The sequence below is a fragment of the Anneissia japonica genome, unplaced genomic scaffold, assembly GCF_011630105.1.
Source record: "Anneissia japonica isolate Jap-2015-1 unplaced genomic scaffold, ASM1163010v1 scaffold1489_len2284818_cov182, whole genome shotgun sequence".
Taxonomy (NCBI): Eukaryota; Metazoa; Echinodermata; class Crinoidea; order Comatulida; family Comatulidae; genus Anneissia; species Anneissia japonica.
In genome coordinates this window covers 1,892,118-1,916,558 of record NW_022698455.1, presented here as the reverse complement: position 1 = coordinate 1,916,558, position 24,441 = coordinate 1,892,118, and the positions used below count along the sequence as shown (strand labels likewise).

At 32.9% G+C, this 24,441-nt stretch overlaps 2 protein-coding genes across 3 annotated transcripts in view; one reads left to right on the top strand and one right to left on the bottom strand.

Moving 5' to 3' along the window:
- Positions 1–1,206: 1,206 nt before the first annotated feature.
- Positions 1,207–15,126, bottom strand: LOC117102610 (V-type proton ATPase subunit B). Its single transcript, XM_033242982.1, has 14 exons — positions 14,971–15,126; positions 13,316–13,371; positions 12,696–12,794; positions 12,195–12,288; positions 11,539–11,616; positions 10,726–10,865; positions 9,870–9,974; positions 9,368–9,465; positions 8,494–8,617; positions 7,634–7,784; positions 6,776–6,858; positions 4,370–4,474; positions 3,804–3,933; positions 1,207–3,071 (listed from the first exon to the last, which is right to left on the bottom strand). The coding sequence occupies exons 1-14, from the start codon at positions 15,083–15,085 to the stop codon at positions 2,935–2,937; spliced, it is 1,515 nt and encodes a 504-aa protein (XP_033098873.1). The 5' UTR covers positions 15,086–15,126; the 3' UTR covers positions 1,207–2,934.
- Positions 15,127–17,840: 2,714 nt separating this feature from the next.
- Positions 17,841–24,441, top strand: part of LOC117102609 (PC-esterase domain-containing protein 1A-like) — a 10,655-nt gene continuing 4,054 nt past the window's right edge. Inside the window, exons 1-4 of one of the 2 annotated variants that reach the window (XM_033242980.1) lie at positions 17,841–17,980; positions 20,564–20,665; positions 21,344–21,423; positions 22,917–23,023. In XM_033242980.1, the coding sequence (XP_033098871.1) occupies positions 20,590–20,665; positions 21,344–21,423; positions 22,917–23,023 (263 nt within the window). In that variant the 5' untranslated portion in view covers positions 17,841–17,980; positions 20,564–20,589. Of the gene's footprint in view, positions 18,070–20,563; positions 20,666–21,343; positions 21,424–22,916; positions 23,024–24,441 lie in introns of both variants that reach the window. The other variant, XM_033242981.1, reaches the window with a different exon arrangement.

Sequence of the window (24,441 nt, the reverse complement as noted above, 5' to 3'; positions counted from 1 at the left end):
TCGCTTTACGATAGTTAATTTCAATCGTGTTCTTTAAAATTGGGAGGGGGATGCTTAAGCCCCCCTGTGCCCGCTGGCACCGCCACTGCTCATTACATTTTTGCCGAAAGGCGAAAAAGAGAGATTTGATTCGATGTCCCATTTAGAGACAAAATTAAATTTTCGTTTTGGAATGATGTGAACATGCCTCTTTACGGCGGCTAGGTAATCTCAGAGCGCACCACGCAATTCAGCACAATGACGTTTGCGAGTTATGGGCTATTTCGTACCTTTACCTTCAAATTTGTTCGTTCATAACTACTTTTGTTGTTTGAATGGTGCATCAAAATACAACGATTTATTGATTGATTTGTATTGCTTAAATTTGCGGAGTTTCATTGGAGCAAAACAATACTTGTAACCGACCGTACAGTGCACACAATTAACGATGTACACACAAAATGTACGAAAATTACGAAAAATCATTTTTATTAATACGATTGTATCGTTTTTCCATGATTATGACGTCATTCGATTTTATTTGTGAAAATATTTTATTACCGTATACACGATAAATCGTTATTGAATCATGCTAGTGCGAAAACTTCCCTTATTTCTTTTATTTTCTATATGAACAATTGCTGTGGTAGTGTAAACATGGCTTAAAGCATGTACGATGGACGAAAATCGGGATGTAAACCATGTACGATGCATGGGAAAATCGATATACAGTATTTAATAGTCCTACAATATAATGTATGTTTTTAATGGCACTGATGTTGACGTAAAAGTTGATCCATTGTTGAATAGTGCCACACAATACAATTTTATAAATGACATTGACATTGACATAAATGTTGATATATTTTTGAATATAGAGTTGTATAAAATGGCATTGGCATTGGCCAGAATAGCCTTTTCGACTTTAGTTAACTATGAATTGACTTAACTTAAGCTTGGTTTCCATACAATCGCTACAACCCATCTCCGAAAGCTTTTGGTGAATGGTGATGCTGATTGGTTGAATTACTAAAATTGTATCTTTACTATCTCCACCAATAGACTATCATTATCATCAATCATATATCATCATCATCATCATCATCATCACCATCCTTATTATCATGTTCATTATTTTATCAACATCAGCATCATTATGACTACATGTCAAACACAAAAATGCAATTATGCTTATTGCAACATACACAGCCAAAAGAAAACCAGTTATTTACTTCACAAGATCCACAATTTTAATAATATAACACTTTATCTAATCATTTATATAATATTGCTTAATTTAATTTCCCCTAGGCATTTGTAACCTATCACAAATATACTAATTTGTTCATGTACTAACAAAACTCACTTAAATATATAATTTCAACTCCATACATAATGTATTGTTTCACAGAATATATACTATATTTAGAGGAAACTATGGTTTGGCATTAGTTCCAATGTTCTGGTTTGGCATCATAAAATTATATTGTTGATGCGCTCACCTAACAATACTTGCACATTTTCAGAGAGTGACTCTTGCACAATAAAGATGATTACAATCTTTATATAATATCATTCTACCACAGATACAATATTCAATCTTTTCTAATAATATTTGCAGTGCTATAAAATATCATAGTACTCTGTGTCATTTATTACAGAACCACAATGAAGAATATCTTTGAATTTATAAAGGTCACAGACTGTTTAACACGGACTTCTTTTTCTAAATTTAACTCGCAATAAGATCCTGGTCTCTAAACATTACTAGTACAAACATTAATGATTGGCCGATAACAATCTTCCACGATATATGTATTGTCCGATGAAAAATACAAAATCAATGAAAAAACAATTAAAGTTTGAAATAATCATTTTGTAATTTTGAAGACTCTACATCAAGAACGTTTCTTATAAGCCATTAACTTTTTTTTTTCAGATGGTGTTATTACAGTCCGTTTTCAAGTGATCATGTGTCGCAAATGAGTTTCACCAGCCATGACATACACGTCAACATTTTGTTGGATTGTACATTTACTACATAAGAGTGATGTTATGCCCTACCCGACGTTTTCGTAAGTATTTGGGAACGTACTGAGTATAATGTGAAGCGCTTAGATGCCTGGTTGGCATGAAGCGACATATAAGTCTTAACATATTATTGTTTTCTAGAAACGCTTCCAATATCTGATATATATTCTAACAACAATCACTGTTTAATGCCAATAGCATTATAATTATATAGAGTATTGCCTAAAGACATTTCTACTTCCTATTTCACAAGTATCAATATCAATACAACAATACCACACTGTTGACAGAAGGTACTGTACCAAATTGAAATGACAGTTGCTATAAAAATTTCATGAAAGCCAAGTCAAGACTATCAAATTACATTTGACAAAAACATGTCGCATGCCTAAATATGGTCATGATGACATCACATCATGACCATATATAGGCACATCATAACCATATATAGGCACATCATGACTATATAAGGGGAAACAACAGTTCTTTCTGCCAAAGAAAATTTGATAATCTAGCAAGAACATAACACTATGTTCTGTACAAGCATTAAGATCTAGAACCTTCCAGTGTGCACATTAAGTACCACTGAATTTCACCATTTTTTCGAGTTGATTTAATATAAAACAAAAACAAGTTCTTACGGAATGCATGCTGATGACATACCAAACATAAAATGAATACAAAAATCCCAATTTATAGTCCCATGTTTTTTTTTTCTTCTTTTTCTCCTTTTACCAATGTACTACTGTAATATATTAATACCAGTACATTATTGTTCTGTTACATCCACCATACCAAAATAATGTCGTTATGTTAAATTAATTACACCATTCAACTTGAACACAACACAATTATTGTCATCCTCTTGTTTGTTTTTGTTTATTTCATATGAAATTAAGTAATGAATAAATTATTATTATTACATCAATGTTTAGCATCTCTGGGATAAAATTCAGCAAGTGTTGTCTGTGGAATTCTTTTGAGCATTTCCTTCGGGAATATACGGAGCAGCTGCCAGCCGACATCCAGAGATTCAAACACTGTTCTATTTTCATATGACCCTGCAGTGATAAATCAGATGGAAATAAAATTAATGGTTAAGAAATTTTACAAATTATTTTTATTTATTTAGGCACACAACACATGTACCAAGGATTGTCAACAGCAAATATATCCCTGTTCTACTTGTAGGTGACAATCTCTTTCGCAAGACAAACATACACACACAATGCTTTACACAAACTAAATCTCAATATGAGGTTTAGGGAGTGGAGTTGTTTGGTCGTGGGAAAAAATCCTGCAACACTGACAGGCATTGAACCCATGACCTTGGGATTGGAAGGCAAACATCTTAACCACAAGCTATTCAACTCCATTCCATATAAAAATGTAAATTAGTTTACAAAACAAGTATATCCTTTGGAACAGCGCCACCAATAAAAAAAACGCGAGCTTCCCCATTCCCACTGTTGCTGTCTGGTCATGCACTTCCTAGCAAGCGCATGCTGCTCTGATTGGAAAGTATCTCAATTGCAGACGACTGATATTTCTCGATTAATAGGATATTTTATTTGATTTATTCGTTTAAATATTTTCTTAATTGGCTGCAATAAACATTTTACTTTCTTTTGCAATTTAAAGCATTTTTGTATTATTCCTAATGTCGTTATTGCCACAAATTGCAAAGTGGGAGAGAATTTAATAAAACCTAATATGGGTAGTAAGAGGCACTATAAAAGATGAAAACAAATTATTTCATCTAAAGATAGAATAAAAGTGAATAGTATCCATACCTTGTGCAATGAAGTTCTTTTCGAATTTACCCAAGAATTCAAGGTACAGCAGATCCTCCGGTGTAAGAGCTTCTTCACCGACCACAGCCTTCATTGCTTGCACATCTTTCCCAATAGCGTAATTAGCATACTAAAAAAAGACATGTGAAATATTATGCAAATATGCTCATTATTTATGCGTAAAAAAGAAATATATATATTAGTTCTATGTCTGCTCAAACAAACTATGGCAAAAGAGTTAAGCATATACAATTTGTATACAGTTATAATTTACCATTCTGGTAAGCCTAGCACTTGGAGACTGTTGCTAAGGTCCTACACAATGATAAACAAGTTTTGTTGTGGGACAAGTATGTACTTCTGCCCTGTTCTGATTGGTCAGTCGTTAAAAGCAATCTTATCCCAACGTTGAGACAACCAAGCAATAGTTTTTACCTCAAAAACCTTATTTCTACACATGGCGTACCGAAAGCTCTGATTTTGTTATTCTATTTCCGTAGTCAAACAAATTATTTTCGCCTGTATGCAAATTTCATGAATAATTTAACCTAATTAACATAACTCACCAATTGATTTGAGACGTCAGAATGGTCTCTCCTTGTCATGCCTTCACCAATAGCAGATTTCATAAGACGTGATAGCGAAGGTAAAACGTTAATTGGTGGATAAATCTAGCAGAAAAACAAACCAAAAACTATGAACTTCCTCTAAATAATATTTTATACACGCAGATGCTATTTTTACAAAAGTCTTAAACAAATTCCTAATTGGATGTTATTGTTTGTATGTACTGGATTAGGGCAATAACATCCAATCAGAATTAGGATTCTGTTTAATTCTGGTGCAACATTAGCCACTGCCTATTGCATATCACGTTTGTAAGTAGAGTTTAAATAGTGAAAGATTGCGCTTATTTCTTTACCATGCATCACTACCTGAACAGCAATGCTGTTAGAAATTTATTGTTTAATATTATATTAAATATCCATTCCATAGCAAACCGCTCCATTTTTTCCCTTCCTACAATTTGAATTTGAATAGTGTAGATCATGAACCTTCCATATTAACTTTGCCCAATGTAACACACTTAAATAATCTTTTTTTCAATACCATAGTGGCCATTTGGAATAGTCTGCCAATTGAAATATGAAACTCAACTTCCTTAAACAACTTTAAAATAGATACTACGCGTATATTATGCGTATATTCAACAGCAAAATTAATGAAATTTATCTGAATTTATATGTCTAATATTTTATGTCATCATCGTTTTTTGGGCAGATGAAACCATTTTGGTGATAGGAGCTTGTTCCTCCTTCATCTGACCCCCTCCTCTGTATGGTTTGTTCCCTTGATCTTTTATTGGAGGAAATAAATATATTATTATTATTATTATTATTATTATTATTATTACTATTATTACTAGCATTCAGTATGAAATCAAACTATATTTAAACCAAACCTAATAACAAAAAGTAAATGTAATGTAACACCACCAAATAATACATTGTACATCCTTGGAAAAATAGCATAAGGATTTGGAAGCAACTGTAGATTAATGGTTAAATATTAATATTTAAAAAAGCATTTTGCTTGAGTTGGGTTAACAAAAAAAATATATAAAAGCAAAATGCTGGTATGGTGTTACAGAGAAAAAGTGAATTGGCAAACAATTAAAAAAAAAAAGCCAACAGCTTGAACTTTTGAAAATACCAGCATAAACTATTGGAATGTGAATTCATGCAAGTTTTTTTTAATTAATGCACAGGAATGAAAAATACTGCATCACCACCAACAGGAGGCATTATGCATTTCCCTGAAAACCTGAATTCTGACAAATTCTCAGACCACTGTTGGGCAATAGTGAATAGAAACCATTTGGTTAATATATTTTTGAGGTGGTGCAGGGAGACGGGAAATGGGGAGGGGTTGCACAAAAATTTGTTCTCCAGACTTGTGGAGAGAGAGAGAGACGTGGCGAAAAAATAAAGCGGGAAGAAAATATGAAACATAAAACATCGAGTGTAAGTGTATCCAAATCAAATGAGAGCATCACACTTGCCATCCCAAGACAAAGAGTACTGTTGCTAAACTAAGTAATTAGCATAAGAATGTGACAGTATTATATAATTTAGTACAGAGAAGCTGTAATACTTTTACTTATGACTTTGGCAATAGTACGTCAATTCCAGTATATGACCCACCATTTTAAAGTATATAATGTGGAGAATAACAATATATTGAAATGTAATTTTTAATTTTTTGGTCACTGATGTTGGTTTTGGGATGACAAGTCTTGTGCATCATAGACATAAAAATCTGATAATAAAAGTGAACATGAATGCGAGACCATTAAACGTTATAACTATCATATTAGGGAGGTTTCGCACGCAGAACGTGTGACAGATACGTCATCATTTTGACGCCATACACCGGCTGCTATCTGCTAAACTTGTGGACGACACGCATATCTCGCTAAACAAGGTATAAAAAGGGTAAAAAATAAATGTATTTTGAATACATATGTGCCATTTTTGTGACATTTGAAGACAGGAAATTACAATAGGATGCGTTTTCATTTTGGGGTATCAAAACGTCGGTGCTTTGACCTTGGTGGTGTCAGGATTTTGTGTAGGCCTAGGCCGACTTGAAGCTAGCCAGGCACTTTTGGGATCATAAACAATAGGGCCTATCACAAAATAACAAATTTTTCTGGGCAACAAAGGAAGTATTTTTCGGCTACAATTTTCAACCTTAGATATACTTTAATAAAACTTTGAGAAGCATGATGAGAGAAGAAAACAAGGTATTATATAGGCCTAGGCCCTAAGCTAAGGCCCTAGGCCTAGGCTATGCTTGAATTGCGCTGTGATTGCGAAAAACACAGAATGGCTATGAACCGCTACGAATAGCTAAACATTTGCGTACACATATTTGTTCGCGTGCGAAACCTCTCTAATAAGTATACAAACCTGACGATTATGTAACTGCCTGTCAACGTAGATCTGTCCTTCTGTAATGTAACCGGTTAAATCTGGAATTGGATGGGTAATGTCTACACAAGAAAAAACAAAATAACAATTGGATGATTAGTTAAACAATTTAAGATTTGTATTAATTTATTGTTGATATAGACATCATAAGCCAAGTCCTGACTGACACAATTTGCATTGACAAACTGGTTTTAATCACATAAACTTTGAAGAATATAGTGCACTAAGGGTGAAAGTATAGGAAATATTATGGTTTTAAAATGACCAAATGAGAGTGTGCAAAATAAATGGTACTGAAGGTCAGTATGATTGTTCAAAATCATGATTTAAAGCCAGGCTCCATAGAAAAAAAAAACTGATATGTTTTAGACATAAAAAAGCGTTTTTGACTTGAAAATTAGATCTAGTTTTGGAATATTTTAAAAATGGGGAGGGGGGAAGGGTGGGAAAAAAGAGTGGTTATGCCCCCCCCCCCACTTGCCCAGTTTTCAAATATTAAAAAATCTGTATCTCATTAACCGTTCCCAAGTTTTTCATGAAATATGCTTTTTGTGTTTAAAAAAATCAGTTATAAAGCATATCAAAATTTTCTTTCCTGCAGGGCCTGGCTTTAACAGGATGATACTATATAAATGGAAAGCCTAAATACCAATAAAAATATCAAAAGTTAAAAAATAACATTGAATAATAAAAATAAAATAATTATTATAATGAAGTGGAAATCAGTACGTATAAATCTAATAATATTACATACATTATGTAGTTTGAAAGGTGAAGTCAGTTTATGAGAGAGTTATTTAACATTATTTTTCGAACTCAACATGACAAAGAACTCACCATCGTTTGGCATAGTGAGAATTGGAATTTGTGTGATTGATCCATTCCTGCCCTCAACCCTTCCAGCTCTTTCGTAAATGGTAGCTAAATCGGTGTACATGTAACCAGGGAAACCACGCCTTCCTGGGACTTCTTCACGAGCAGCTGATACCTAGCAATGCCAGATGTATTAATAAACATTAATAACCAAGAATGCTATTCAATTTGTCTTTTATTTTACGCATTATTCATTATTTTGTTGCTGCAGCTGTTATTTTATTTTTCATTTTTCATTTTATTTCACCAAAATCCAATGGTGACATATGTCGCCCATAACAGGATATGACATAAAATTTTACATTATATAACATCAAAATCTAAAATATATGAGGAAAAACAATAAACTCCAAAGAACAAAAGGTCTTTAGTTTTATTATTTATCTATCTATACTACTGGTTTAAAAAATTTGTGACAGTTACAAAATATAATTTCACAATAAAACAAACAAAAAACATAAATTTTAGGAATTGCTTTTTAAAATTTTGTCAATTTCTGTTAATCCAAGATATTTTGAAGAATATAAAATGCTATATTCCCATTGAATGTTTCACCTGTGATAGCAACAATGCTTATTCATGGATGTTGGTTTATACACCTATGACCTAGCCATGATGACCTTTGTATGGTGCCTGGAAATCTTGGTTACGTCATTAGTACCTTGTTGGTATCACAGACAAAATGTAAAAGTGGAAGGTAAAATTTTTATATTCTCCAAACATGTCACAACAATACCTTAAGTTTTATTTTCTATTTTGCCTATCGTGTAAATTCAATCTACAGTCTCCAATAACATAAGCCTGCTGTGAATGGTCTTTCTTACCTCACGAAGGGCTTCAGCATAGGAGCTCATGTCCGTCAGGATAACCAACACATGCTTTTCACATTGGTAGGCTAGAAATTCTGCTGAGGTCAAAGCTAAACGAGGTGTGATGATACGTTCAATTCTGTTATGGAAAAAAAAATCAATGAGCTTATTTGGGTTTTTATGCAAACAGCTCCATGATCCATTGATTACATGGAAGAGATCGTAACAGTACATAATCCCCTAATTTTCTTTCCCAGATGTAGTATACACCAATGGGATCAAAATTCTGCAAATGTCTCTCAAGATCAATGGAGTTTAATTTAATATATTAGGGACCAAAATACATCCTGGTTCATTGCACTTTTGGCCCTCCAACCGATTTTTATGCCCACCTTTGCGATGGATAGATGGATTTATTCAGTGTAAACATCAAGGATAACCCATGAAAGTCTGAAGAAGACATATTTCCAGTGAGGTACTTCCGGTGGTAATTCGGCGTACACCAGCAGACAATCCCCTACTCTTTTCCAAAAAGTGTGCTGCGTTGTTTAACATGCACATGGGCTATAATGCACACGAGACTAACAAGTTTAACGTCTCATTGGAAAGATGGTGTGCTATCGTAACTTGCATTTCAGCCCTCCAGCTGAAACACAAGGAGAGAAGCGATGGGACTTGAACCAGATACTTTGAAATCTCCAGGGTTCAGCGCACACAAAGGCTACCACGTGCTTAGCTGACTAAGCTAAGCTTCTCATTTACAGAGAGTTGAGCCCATGAACCTGGGTTTGAAAACAAAGCACCTTAATCATTAAGTTTCTCCACTTCCTCACACATATCATATGTTCCTCATACAACATTTAATAACATGATGGTAAATGTTCCTTACGTTGGATCGTTGGCGAGGTTCAAGAATAAGCACACATTGTCCATAGAGCCATTCTCCTCAAAGTCCTGCTTGAAAAACCTAGCTGTTTCCATATTAACCTATAAAGATAAAAGAATTGTTCATTTATGTTTAATTCTAATTACCGTACCTCCTCCGGTATAACACAAAATTAAGCCCATTTTTCTTATACCCAGGGAATCCACATTTTAATCAAATGGCAATTTTTTGGCATTGTATTAAAAGCCAATATTTGATATTTTTTCTGAGAATATTAGCAAAAATCATGCTCTGGGCCTTTGCCTGAGGAAAAGCTAGTATATAAAATTGGAGGTTGGGCTTAGACATGAGGTAGGTGGTTATACCCAAGGAACTACAGTACTATTATTAATGAATAATGTTACTGTGCTTACAGCATTTTTTTACTCTCTGTATGGTAGCATGTAAGTAATCTAAAACTTATCTATTCAAAAACTTTCAGAGGAAACTCTATGGGTAGACTTACACCCATAGCTGCAAACACAATGGCAAAGTTGTCCTCGTGGGAGTCCATGACATCTTTAGTGGGAAGCTTCACAAGACCTGCCTGCCTACAGATCTGAGCAGCAATCTGTAAGATAACAAATCAAAATTTACATGCATTATTATGTTTTCAAAAAAAGATTTGTAATAAATATTTCCAAAACAACTTTAACATGAACAAGAAAATAAAACACCTGTTTGGTAAAATTCGGGAGATTTTGGTGCTGTTATACTTTTCACATGTGGGCATACTTTACCAGTACCAGAGACTGGCAGGACCGATGTTAAATATTGTATACAGTACTTTACAATGCCTGCGACAGGTATGAGGATCCATGGTGGGTTGCTAGACTTTTATGCTGGTCGGAGGACCGATGGTGGCTATAACTCTCCAGGCTTCGGCCAGAATCTTTTACCAGGCCTGTACAGGAGACCTCAAGTATAAAATTCTCTTATTTACTTTTAATTATAGTTTTTATTCAAATAAACGCCCCAGGGCATGTATTGTTAAGAAGGATTTTGAGGGGGCGTTTGAGGGAGGTATTTATACATCTACAAATATTATTTATTCACAAGACTTGACTTTGGTCACATGTATGACCTAATCCTAGCTCCTTAAAAATCATGTCTCCCCGGACCTCCTTAGAGAACAGCTGGCAGCGCTATTCAAGCATGAAGAGCATCGCTAACAGCATCTATCCCCAGCTTAATTGAATGATGAAGATTCACTGATAGTGGAATAAAACGTAGCAGTGCATATACATTTACTTGGTTTTATATTAAGAACACTACAACCAATACCTACATTAAAAACCTAATGAAACAATTCAAAGACTTACATCATTATGAGGAAGACCAGCAGCAGAGAAGATTGGAATTTTCTGGCCTCGAGCAATACTGTTCATGACATCAATGGCTGAGATACCTGTCTGAATCATCTCTTCAGGGTAGATCCTAGACTGGGGGTTGATTGGCTGGCCTACATATGGACAGAATATTAAAAATAAAATAATAATAACTGGGATTTGTTTAGCGCAGAATACTAATATGCGATGGTGGTTGTTCTAAATATCACAGACCTGCAGTTGTGTATAAATAAGAATTTAATAGTAGTGGTATTACGGAATGTTTCTAATGTAATTTTTAATACTTGATATTGCAAAATATTTTTAATAATGATTTGTATATTTTTAATTGCTAAATTTATAGTAATTTTTTTGTAGTCACACAATGCAGCAAATGCTGCAATGGACTGTTTTTGTATGTCTTTTATGCAATGAATATACATAATGTAATAAGAAATAAAAAGGCCTTTTCAGATTTGTAAAATGTACAAAAATGTATATAAAATTTCTCCTGTGTTGGTAATTTGAAATTTTGAAGTAAAAAGAGGGCGCCCTTCAAACTACATTGCATCTTCACATGATTTTATTTTAATCAATTATATTCTTCAACACAAAAAGAGTAAAGTTTTTCCCTACCAGTTAAAAAATGATGATCATTCAAATTGAATATTACCTGTCAAATGTCTTCTGATAAGTTTCCAAAATTAACCTTTGTTGTGTCTATTATGATGCTTAATGTACCAGCTTATTTATGGATTTATTAATATATAATTTAATAGCGTAGGATGGTGAAAAGATTACACTTACCCATAATATCCAGGTAGTCTTCAGCAAGAACTGGGGGTCCTTTGTCAATTGCTTTACCAGACCCATTAAAAACACGACCTATGGGCATGTGAAAATTGCATTTATAAAATAACATTAAAAATAACATAATATTATTTTTAATATTATTTTAATAACATTTAAAATAATAGTATTCAAAATAAATATTTTTAAAATAATACCAATATGCCTATATTAATAATAATTATATATGCAATACTTTTTATATATACTTTTATAACTATTTTAATCAAAGTTTTGTCCAAGGAAGAAGGTTTTTCCATTGTATTTTATGAATGGAACAAATGAAGTTTTATTTTAATTGAATAAAAAAATAATATTAATAATAATAAAAACAATATAAATAATAATTAAAAAAAATAAAAGGATTTATATGACATTTTTCTTAGTTAGAGGATGCATATATAAGCAAGTGTTCATTGTCTTAGATGTTATTGCAGCCACATTTGTATACCAGGTTGACCAGTTCAATAAAGAAGTTACATTCATACATAACAAAACAAAAAGTGAATATTTCCTAAGTATAAACATTTAAGTTTTTCAACAGCATTCCATTTACCAATTCACACCAACATATTCTATTTTATTTGGGCCAATCGTTCAAGGAAGCCACATACCTAACATGTCCTCAGATACAGGTGTGCGTAAGATATCACCAGTAAATTCACATGTTGTAAATTTTGCATCAATACCAGATGTGCCTTCAAAAACCTAGTGTGAAAAATAAAAAATATTGGGGAAAAACAGAAAATACATAATATCTGGGGTAGCACCAGTGGGGGTAACACACTTCGTCTGGGGAAAAAATTAAAATTTTTTTTTTTTTTTACATAAAATCGAATAAATTGCCTTCGCCTCTTGGACCACATCCAAGAGATTTTGAGCAACGACCAACCACGACTGCTTACACTCAGGTAGTCCGGGACATTGGACCCCCATCAGGCTAATCCTGGCACCACCCCTGCATAATATTCACAAAAGCAAATTTTCCTTTGACAGAATACCTTAAAGGTCCTCTCATGAAATAAATTAAATAGTTTTTAAAAAAATGCTAAATGTACATGATTGAGCTTATGGATACTCTGATAAAATTGGTTCATCATTCATTACTTCATTACCTGAACAACGGCCTTTGACCCACTGACTTCCAATACCTGTCCACTTCTCTGTGACCCATCAGCTAGTGTTAAAGTAACAATTTCAGCAAACTTTGGAAACTGCAAAGAATGTTTTTTAAATTAATATGGTAACGTTCTAACTAAATTATTTTCAAATATTTTGACACATCAGTCAGTCGAAAAAATCAAAATAGTCAGAAATAAAAATTCTAACCTTATATTATAAAATTACTGTCAAATATACTTCTAAATAGTTTATTCTTATCCTTTATTTTGCAAAACTCTCTTTATATGTTTGTATCTAACATATAACAACTTTCATATCATCATCATTTATTTCATTGTATCATATATATTTTTGAATAAACGCCCCTGGGCATATATTGTTGAGGAGGGTTATTTTACTGAATGTGTTTTTTTAATAGAATGTGTTGGAATTGTTGTTGCGTCCATTAGGTTTGTTCACAGTGATTTTGGGATGGGGGCGTTTATTCCAAATGAAGCTCTAGAATGGAGAGTTTTTTCAAGGGGGAGGGGGATGATTCAAAGCTGGGCATTTATTCAAATAATTATGTATATGAATTGAAAGAATATTCAGGTGTATTTAAAAGCATACAAACCTTAACTTGGTCAAGAATGACGAGAGGACCATTCACACCAGACACAGTCTTGTAGGCTGAAATTTAAATACAGTTGGTATTTGATATTTGTTGTTTTATGTTATTATTTCGGGTTGATTTCTTTGCTGAAAAAACTCAAATCACATTGGCTACTGCTTTATAAAAGTCTAATTATGATGGTTCTTTCTATAATACTTGAAAGGTCTTTTTTTTTTTTTTATTAATAATTGCTATAGGTCTAAGCACTCATGTATAGGAGCCTAGGTCCTTGAATAAAATAAAGAGCAAATAGAAAAGGTGATTAAAAGAAGTGGAATGACCTGGGCCACAAAAAAGAGAAAAAGAAATGCATTTTTTCATCATATTCTGCACATGGAAGTGAATTCGTATGATGATTAACAAATGGATACATAAGTATGGGGGTTTACCAATATTTTGGTGGTCTAACTAAAAAAGCACATACAACCATGAATCAACATTTGTATATTTTTAAGAGAACACCCTGATTCTTAATCTATTATCATTATTAGATTTTCAGAAAGAATAAAAGTATTCATTTACAAAAAAAAACAATGATTTACATTGGTGGGTTGGTAGGTAGTAGTGGTATGCAGTATTGTACAGTGGAATGCATGCGCCGTTTTTAGTGAGGCCCACATTTTCGGATAATCAGTTTATTAGTTTTCAGCCACAAAATTCTATATCATTTTATCCAAATCAAAGAAAGCAAATGATATTTATAAGGACTTCTTGTAAAAAATATCTTTTATATTGCTGGTAACATACAAATACTCTATATTGGCAAATCAGCATATTACATAAGATAAAATACAAATTGAAGTTTAACAAAATAAATATATATAAAAATCAGGATTTATAGATTTTGTTATTTCAGGTACTGAGGGATTTTTTTAATAGTAAGACTTAGTATACTGTTTGATTTCTCTTTTTATTGTGTCAAGAATTTTTTGAAATGTTCAAACCAATAAAGAAATAATTAATTAGAAGTACAATGGCATATTTTCTTGATGCATTAAAATTACATCAGAAAAAAAGCACATTCATATGTTCTTGAGTTTAAAGTGTATGTTGGTCGGAAGTGGTTATTTGCAGGCTGTCACATGATTCAGTGCAGAACCTCAACTTGGCTGACAAGAGATAACTACACTCACTAAATGTGAGTTTAGTTAGGCCCACTACTACTATTATGCCTACAACTCTTATTAGAGGGCCTAGAAGGCTAGCCATAGGCCATCGCCTAACCTTTCTTTCACAGTCACTGTTAAAAATATGTTTTTTTTTAGAAGATTCAAGATAATAAATAAAGGTGCTGAAATGAAAAATGCAACAACAGCGCCTTAACATATTACAGTAGATTCCCTATGCATACCTACATTACAAGCATACAATTACTACAGGCCTAGGTCTGCCTAAGAGAGCGGCACCAGTCAAAACTAGACATCTACTCTACTTTACCTCTACTCTAGGCTAGCCCTGCTTCCCACCACACCGCGCAATCCCAATCACTGAATCAGTGCCTACCCTAACCGCCGACCGGTCCGAGCCCACTTGTGAGAAGCCGGGTTGCGAAAACACACGTTTTTATACGACAATTGCACAATTAATTTCAAAATTTAATAACCCAAAATACTTACTTAATCTTGGTTGAGTGTTATAGTTTCTGCTAGCTGCTAAGAAGTTTTCTCGGGTAGCTTCCACTGTAGTTCTTGGGACTTCTAATCCCATTAAATTGCCGTTTACCATCGCCATCTTCTATTTTTGCTCAACAGGGAGAGAGACGAGTCACATGATGCGCGTGACTTTGTTCCAGTCGTTTTGTAAAGGATCGCCTCCCTCTATATCTATTTGTATTTTATTTCTATTGTAATGTTGAATACTAAATTATGTATCGTAACATTATATTTTTTTCTGATTTCTAATTTTCTTTTTTTAATTGCACTAAATTTTCATATAGCTCTCGCCTAGGCATAGCTAAGCTTCATTTTTCTCTTGGACTCCATTTTGTTAGAACCGTACGCAAGTCTAATTTAACTTTTTAATCTATTGAGGGCGTTAACCATATTCAACTCTATTATAGCAAGGACTTTATAGTTGTTTCCTACCACCCCTATTCAATTAGATGGAGAGGAATATTTTTCCATGTGGCTCTTTCCTTGGGAGTATATTGTAACCATTTAACTCTCATTGTCTTAAATCTGGTATTAATAACCGGTCCCTCAAGCACATCACCGTATAAGGATTTCCTACTATATTTTCTGGCTTGGAGTCCAACAGAAACGAAAATATAATAATCTTAATAACCATATGAAACAAAATCTGTTATAAAAGTAAGTTAAGACAAAGCAAATGGCATTGAATAACTGTAGCTTTTCCGAGAACAGTAGGCCTATTAGTTTTATTGTTTATCTCCAGCTAGCCTATTAAAAATCGTATCCATTTATAATTGTTTTTCAATCCATTATTTCTTTCACAGAGTTTGCGGTAATTGCCTATCCAATATAATATTATAAATTCTTAAAAATGTCAATGATACTTCGCTAATTTATTTCACAATTGTTGTCTCTTCTTTTATGACCAACCATTATTCTATTTTATTTGGCACTATTAAGACAAAGACATGAAAATTGACATAAGAATATTATATTCTGATTTCAAAATGTTTTAAAATTTTCATTAAATTATCTTGTATCCCTAGCCCGTGACGGGATCGAAAATTGCTAATTCGCCTACAGACAATTGCCGAGTGACCCAGTTCTTATCCGAGATGTCATGTTCCAACTCCAGAACCATATGCGGGCCAGTGCCGATTATTATAGCCGTAGTTGCGGCTCCCCCCTGCTTTAACCTCATTTGACTTCCAAAGTGACCATAATAATGCCCGCGGGCGCGCCAGTACGTGCGTGTGCGCGCCGATTTAGGCCCTATAGCTGGTTGCTGCGTCCCTGCCTTAGCATTTTTGATATACGTAGAAATGAAGAGATTAAAACTGACACAAAGACACTTTAAATATGAAAAGTCTAATAATATTTCCGGTCAGCCATTTAGAGTTATCTCCCTACATTTTTTAGTCTCAGCCCGGGCCCAACCATGGTGGCATTTAGGTACATCGTTATTTTTTATTTTATTTATTTATTTTTGCCTCATCCAACGATATGTTGAGGTGAGTAAGACTCTCCTTGTATTTTCCATTCCCTCTCATATTTTTTTTTACAAAATATTTGATGTAGGCCTATATGAAATTGAGTGTTAGTCCATGTTATTAGTCTTAGTGTCAAATTAAGACACTTTTAATGTTTGAGTTTGCTATTTTCGAGTTGCCACACACCCTTCTTACATTTTTTTTTCAACTCAGCATAATAAAAACTTTCCCCCTATTTTCGACAAAAACTCATTCAGGAATTAATTTGACCTAGGCCTACATCTTATGCATCTCATGTCTGTTTTCCCAGACTGGGTTCCCTGCCGTGTCGGGATTCAATATTTCGACACTAATTATGCCCTTTTGGTACTTGGCCCCGCCCGGGGCCCCGCCTCTCAAACTTTAATACTTCCCTGATAAATAAATCTAGGTACGGGCCTGTGTCTGAGAAATGACATATCGAAAGAATTTTTCCGTTAGTTAGGCCTACATTTTGTTAGCACGGTGCGCATTAAGTCTAAATTAACTTTTCTATGTATATGTTCCTTGGCTTGAATAATTAATGACATCAAAGATAATAAATAGCAGAAGACATAGCAGCTTCCCAATATAGTGGAACATCCGTTCGAAATTGTGGGTATACGGACGGAGAGCAATTTTACGCCGTCCACACGGCGGCGCTATATATCAATAATAAACAGCTCTGTTTATTCGATATATATAACGCCGCCGTGCGGACGGCGTAATTGCTCTGATAAGAAAGGCACCGCTCGGGTTCGTTTGTTTCCTGTATTTATATTTATTTATTCAACAACTGAACATACACTTTTGTTTTAGTGGCACATTGGTGCGTTCAGCGAGAAAGAAAAACAACTAAACTAAAAGTTAAACAAAACAATTATACAATAACAGTATACAGTACTGTATTGGTGTTAAAGCAAAACCCACTAAATAAAAAACAATTACTGTAGTAATACTAATTTTTTTTTAAAGTTAACAAATTATTACGTTATTAGGATACAGTACAGATAAGCACATTAAAAAAAACCCATTTCAAATCAAAACACAACAACACAAAATATGATGTAGAGGCTGCACTAATAATGACCTTTCTTTCCACAGGTTTTTAGACAAATGATTTGCTAAATTTATCAATTTCCACAATAATTTCATTTTTATATAATTCATTTTCATTGCCAAGAATAAAACATACCTTTTCTATAATATTAAAGGGTTAAATTTATCTCATTGGAGATTATTTTTAAAATGTAATATTTCCATCCTTCTAATGTTTTCAAGAACTTTAGTTTCCCCACTTAGTGAAATGGGCAAATATTACCCCGCTCGCTGGAGGGCGGACGTTCCATTTTTTAATGCAAATTCGCGGAACAGCTCATTTTCTTCTGCTATTTACGTTCTTTGACATTACCTGTCAGATTTATGCTGCTGTAGGTACATCAACAACCAGCTAGAAAGTTTACGCTTTTACATGCCTTTTTTGCAAGGTAATTGTTATTTAGCTGTACAACACCATTTTACCTAAATCATTCATTTTCATGTATATTTCAAATTAGATTTGTTGGAGTTAACTATGGTAGGAATTTTATCAATTATGATGACTGAACTACTTGTTGGATTTTTTCTGTAGACCTCAGGTGTCAGAGGAATTTGAATAGATAGGGTCAGGGTACAGTAGGTATGAGGCCTAGGCTAGGGAGCGAGTCGAGGTCGTTGTTTAAATTTCATGAAAACAACTTTATGAGATTGTAGTTTGAATCCACTAGCACTTAAAATAGACTATGAGTTATATATGTACACGAAGTGCAATTGAAATGGTCAGTTACGAGTTACCGTGTTTTTAAGGAATTCCTCCACATGATGTAGGCGCCCACCATATAATATAACTCTTTTTAAAAAATGGTGTTCTTGAGCAACACGACTGTCCGGCGCCTGTAGTCATTAGACATTACTAAGGAGTCATTAGTCAAGGCCCTAGGGATCCAAAGTGCCCATAAACAGTCTTTTTACAGAAGGTGGGCCTGTTAGCTGGACCTCACAAGCTAAATGAACATGGAAGAAATAAAAAAACAATTTAGAAAAACGCTGTGGCTAGAGTTACAGTACTGTATCTTATTACTTAACTTCCGTTTGCTAAGGTACGGTAAATTGCATTCTCCGCCACCAGCTTGACAGCTTTCTGGTCAAAACAGCAATATGTAAAAACGACAATGACCAAAACGGCAAAAAACCAAAATGGCAACACTTTTTGACCAGGACGGCAATGGACCAAAACGTCAATAAGTCAAAATGGCAATAGGCCTAAAGTCAAAACGGCAATAAACCAAAATGGTCATGAAAGTTTTCTTAAAGAATTAAAATATATTTTCAATGTGGCCCTACATAAAACCAATTATAAACAAAGTGTATACGGTAAAACATTGCTAAATTGTCATAGAAGTAAAAAATGTAAAAAGAACGACAACAAGCAATAATAATAATAATAATGACAATAATTAAAAAATAGTAATAATATTAATATTAATTAATGATAACAATTAAATTAGTAATAACAATTAAATAACATACAAATTCAATAATAAAAAATTGAGGGAAACACAATATAAAAGCAGTAAACATTTAAGTAAATAAAACTTTCAAATACAGACAAAATGAGGCTATTTATATCATAAAAGTAAAAAAACGTGAAATAATAATAATATTAATAGCAATAATAAAAACAATAATAAATAACACTTTAAATATAGACAAAATGAAGCATCTAAATAATTTGTCATAGATGTGTAGAGAAAAAAACACGCTATTAAACATTAAAACATTCAAAGTGGGAAAAAGAGTATTCGATTTGCCTATTGGAACAACTTCAAAACGATTCAGAAAATTATTTTGCCATAGTTTCTTTCCAGTTGTTCCTTCAGGGAATTGACATGCACTTCTTAGTTTTTTCCATGCAAACTGGATCTCTGTGTGAAATTTCCCACTGTCAGGATAATATGTGTTTTGCAAAGTATGTTTAATTTAATTATTTTGTAACAATGAATTTAATACAATACTATCTAGAGTTATAAAATAATACAGTTCTGAACTTCTGTACTGATTACTCAACATTTTATACTGTACATTACATTTATTTATATAATCCAAGCCTTTGACATGACTCTGTATCGCTTTATTAGGCTAAATATACAATTGGTAGGAGCATTAATTAGTACCATGGCATATAGTAGTCTATTGTACAACATATTTTCAAAAAATATTTTAATTTATATGAAACCCCTTGATTTCAAAGAGTAAGTAAAAATAGTTTTACTATGGTTACATCTCAATTTAAATTGAAAATCCATTCATCAAACATTTTTAATAGAAGATCTTATATTTTTCATGTGTAGTCTTTGCATATTAAAGTTAAAAAAAAAATTATGATGATGAATTTTCAATAGTTGGATGTGTTGTTAATAATAAACATGAATTTTGTATTATTTTCACTTCTATAAAATCCATCCCATGTGCTGTCAAGTCTGTGGAGGTTTAAAGAGGTGACATGACTAGGCCTAGATAAAGCTACCCTGATTACTAATGTCGGTAAACATATCCTGTTGTTTTGAGGGCAGCCAAGTAACAAACTTTGACTGCTTTGACAACATATATTGTTTACTGACTACAGATCTAACATGGAAGGAGCCTCCACAATGTTTTAAAACTGAGTTGATGGACTAATCTCTAAATTGTCACATTTAGTAGTTTCCTCAACAGAGGTGTGTACTTTCTCGTATCTATATAGTATACCGCCCTAACTCCCATCATAAACAATTGTCATTCATTCAGATACTCTATTGTTTCACTTGTTAATTGGCCTTATTCGTCAGCACACTACATGGGCACCCTATTCAAACATTGTTCAAAAGAATAAATAATTAATAAATTATGACGTGTATTTATAAGTTCTGTAGTTAGCATCATCTTCACAAACCTTCTAACTGTCACAGTCAGCTGCCAGTGAAAAGCTGTATGGTCAACAATCAACCATTTTTTTCCCAGTGGCCTTTTTAATACCATTTTTTTTTTAACAGTAAGTTTTGATTTTGGAAGGTGAAATATGGCAGCAATATTTTACACTGAAGATGTGACTAAGCTGTTGAGAAATTCATTTGTTGTCATTATAGGGGACTCGAGTAAGTACACATTTAAAAATTGCATTCAAAGTTAACTTTAGAAAATTTATTAAAGATTGGTCTGTGTAAAACTCAAAATCTTTGGGATTCGAATTGGTGCTAACAATTACATCAAAAGAATAATGGGTTGGGGATCAGATTGTTTACATTGGTGTATCTGTGTTTTTGTGTGTCATTGAATGTTGATATTCCATTTGATTCTATTCATGTTTTAATTGTATTTTTGTGGGTTTTCTTTATTTTACTGTTAATAAATACAGTAATTTTTGTAAATATCTTTTTTAACTAATTAAAATCTGTTTTGTTTGTATGTTTGTTTTTCATATTTTAGGTTTATAGTAGATATGATTTAAGTTTAAAAATGCCTTGTGATTTTGTATTTATAATTTATATATTCTAATAGTGTTATTTAATTATTTAAGGGACAACTGGCTCATCTAAGTTATAGCAATGTATTTTACTTATGTTGCTCCTGTCTAGCATTTCAATTTTTTACATAATATATTTTTATTGTTATTATAAATGTTGGTCGAATGAATAAATTAAATGAATAAATTTAATTTGAATAAATTCATTTTATTTTCTAGTTTGGTACCCATAGCATTTGCTATTGTAATTAAATCCTAGTTTTAAGATAATTTTTGTCTACATCTAATCATGTGTTAATCATTTCCGTAGATCAGCGTGGCGTGTATAAGGATCTAATATTGTTACTCCAATCCAATCGCTACCTTACAGATCAGGAACTCAAAAGCAAGGTAGTATCAAATAAATACAGATTTTGCAGTATCTGTAGTTAGCATAGTGGCTCCTGTCTTCATTCTTGAGGTCAGGGTCAAACCCCACATTGTAAATTTGGATATTACTGGTCTGGGAAAGTTTTTCTTTACACTTTTTTTTTGTTATAAGAACCAGGGAAAGTTTGCACAGGCTTAGTGTTATATTTTTTGCTGATTTCAGGTTTAAAATGTTCTTGATCTATTCTTATTTTCACACACTTTTCAAACATTGAAAATTATTAATTGTACAGTAATATATTACTGTACTGTGTTATATAGAGGATATTATACTATAACATAGTCACACGGCCTACAGAAAATAAGTTAGTTTGTTCGTCTTTCTATTATTTTAAAGTGAAAACCTCATTTGACATTGTACCTAAGCCTTAATTTGTTCTGATTTTGTTCTTAATTTTTATGCAATTTCATCCTCAGTGTTCTTGCTTGTATTTTCAAAAAAATAGGATCTAAAAATTAAGGATAGCCATTGCAAACCCAGTCGTCGTCACTACGTAGGCCACCCTATTCACATATAAGTATAAAACAAAACATATTTTTTATATCTATTGTATTTTTTATGGCGACCCTGTTTTATGGTGTTTGACACACTGTTGGGTCTTGAATAAATAAATAAAAAATATATAAACAAGTGGAAAATTATGCAATTTATACCATATTTAAGTGTAGTTATTCAAGTGTAGTTTAATTAAATATTAAAACAATACAATTAAATTAAAAAAAATAAATAACTAAAATACAGTATATGAATAAGTGTGGAGCACTACTTTCAAATAAGATCTGTCATGTTAATGCATGGCAATGTTATGTCAACTGATGCATGTCAGTCAATGATAGCCATGTATGTTTTCTATGAAAGAAAAAAGCTATGTATGAAGACAAAAAGTACAGTATAAACATTTAAAGGCTCAGGCTCATTGAGGGAGGAAAAAAATACCCTGATTGTGTGGATTTTTTGGCTGGGTGCACAGTCAAACATTTTTGTGACAACAATACCCCTGGTCCTTACCATAGAGGCACTTGCTATGGAGTTCAGTTCTCTTAAGTTTTCACTCTGGTAATCATTCATTTACAGGGTAGATAATCAATCAAATAAGAGCAAAGAGGGCTGGGGGTGCCCTGAACATCAACTGGTCTTTGGGTTTGGCTGGAAGGCAACCCCCATCTATGAATGAAGTTTAAATAAAATTACCCACACATACAGTAAGACCTAAGTTGAAAAAAGCTTAAAATATTACATTTTAATAGGCCTATGTATAATTAAGGTACCTTGGTACATGCAGATATACATAGCAAACCTACATTTCATGTATTTATTGTGGAGCCAAAATGAAAATATTTAGATATTAATGATATCACCTTGAAAAGATTAAGCTTTTATTAACTAGGAATCACAGCATTCCAAACAGGAGTTCTATTAGGCTATAAATTTAATTTTCTTGTATTTTCTATAGGGTGAAAACTCATGTCTGAATGATGTCCAATTGGAACAGAGTACAATGTCCAATGGGACAGATTATAGGGAAGTCAGAGAGTACAAGACAGATTACCATTGGATCAGGTAGGTTTTTGTTTTATATAGACCAAGAAGATTGATGTAGACTTCTGTAATTACTGGCTGTGGCCTAGGGTAGTGTGCCTCTGGAAAATCCTCCGGGACACCTAACCTGGTTAGTGGGTCACACCTACTGTCGCAATATATCTGTGTGGAAGGTTAAATTTAGTAATATTATACAAATAATGAATGTTTGTCAGCGCAATATGGGAAGAATATTTTCATGAGGAGAAAGATTGACTCTTACATTCAACAAGCCTGAGCCGAGTTGAATGGAACAATCGACCTTTCAAGGAATGAATATATTCTTTCCATTGCGCAGATAAAAAACATTCATTTATTTGTTTTTTAACAAACCTAAAATAGATTCTTGTCATTTGATATTTAATGAAACAAAAATCTACCTTTTTCTGAATAGAACAGTCCAGCATCTTTTTAACCAATGAAAAGATTGTATTAATTTAAAGTCATCTTGTATCCTGGGCACTGTGTAATGGAGCACAACAGATGGAACGAAAATGCAAAGATTGAAGTAACAAAGTGCACGGTGGAACTAAATATTGATTATGAATGACGAAATAGTGTAAATAACCAATGTTAAGGAACTATTTAGGTGTGTCATAGAAATAACTAGTTTGACCAGCAAGTCATCAATGGGTTTAATGTGTTATGAGTTGCATTGAAGTAACAACTCAACATTCTATACATTTTTTTTGTCGATGTTTTTATACCTCCATGGTTTTTGTCATATACTTTGACAGTGTTCTCCCCAGGGCAATAAGCTCATTCAGAAAACAAGTTTACCTGTACAGCTTCGTTCAGAAAACAAGATTTACTGATACACCTTGTAGTATGACTGGTAAATGTTCTGTTTATCAATTGTTTATACACAAGCTGTACATATACAATTTCAAAATACAAGGAAAATGCACTGTATCTTTCCGTAAATTTGACATTAACAGAGGTTAAACTGTAAATTCATTGAGCCTACATCACTCTTTCTATTTAACTTTTTCAATTGTGTTCCATGACATAAGTTTTTATGTGTTCTATTTCTAAATAAACATCAACAACTTTGGACATTCTAGTCTAGGTAGTGAAAGTTGTTGGCCCTCATCCAAAAAACCAACAACAATCACACACCAGTGGCACTAGGTGAAAGTTCGGCCATGTGGCTTTCTCTCTTTGTGCGTAAATTTTTTCTTAAACTTGCTTTCTAATTTATTTAAATCTAAATTATTATGTCTACGTGGTAATAGATAAATTTCTAAACAATAAAATGTTTATTAATTGTTGTTTTAATTTTTTAATGAATTATTATTAATGTATTACTAGTACATGCAAATTTGCTATGTCAAAAAGCACTGCCACACATGTTTGGCTGTGGTATCTCTCAGTCTATTGTCATGGTAACCAAATGGGTA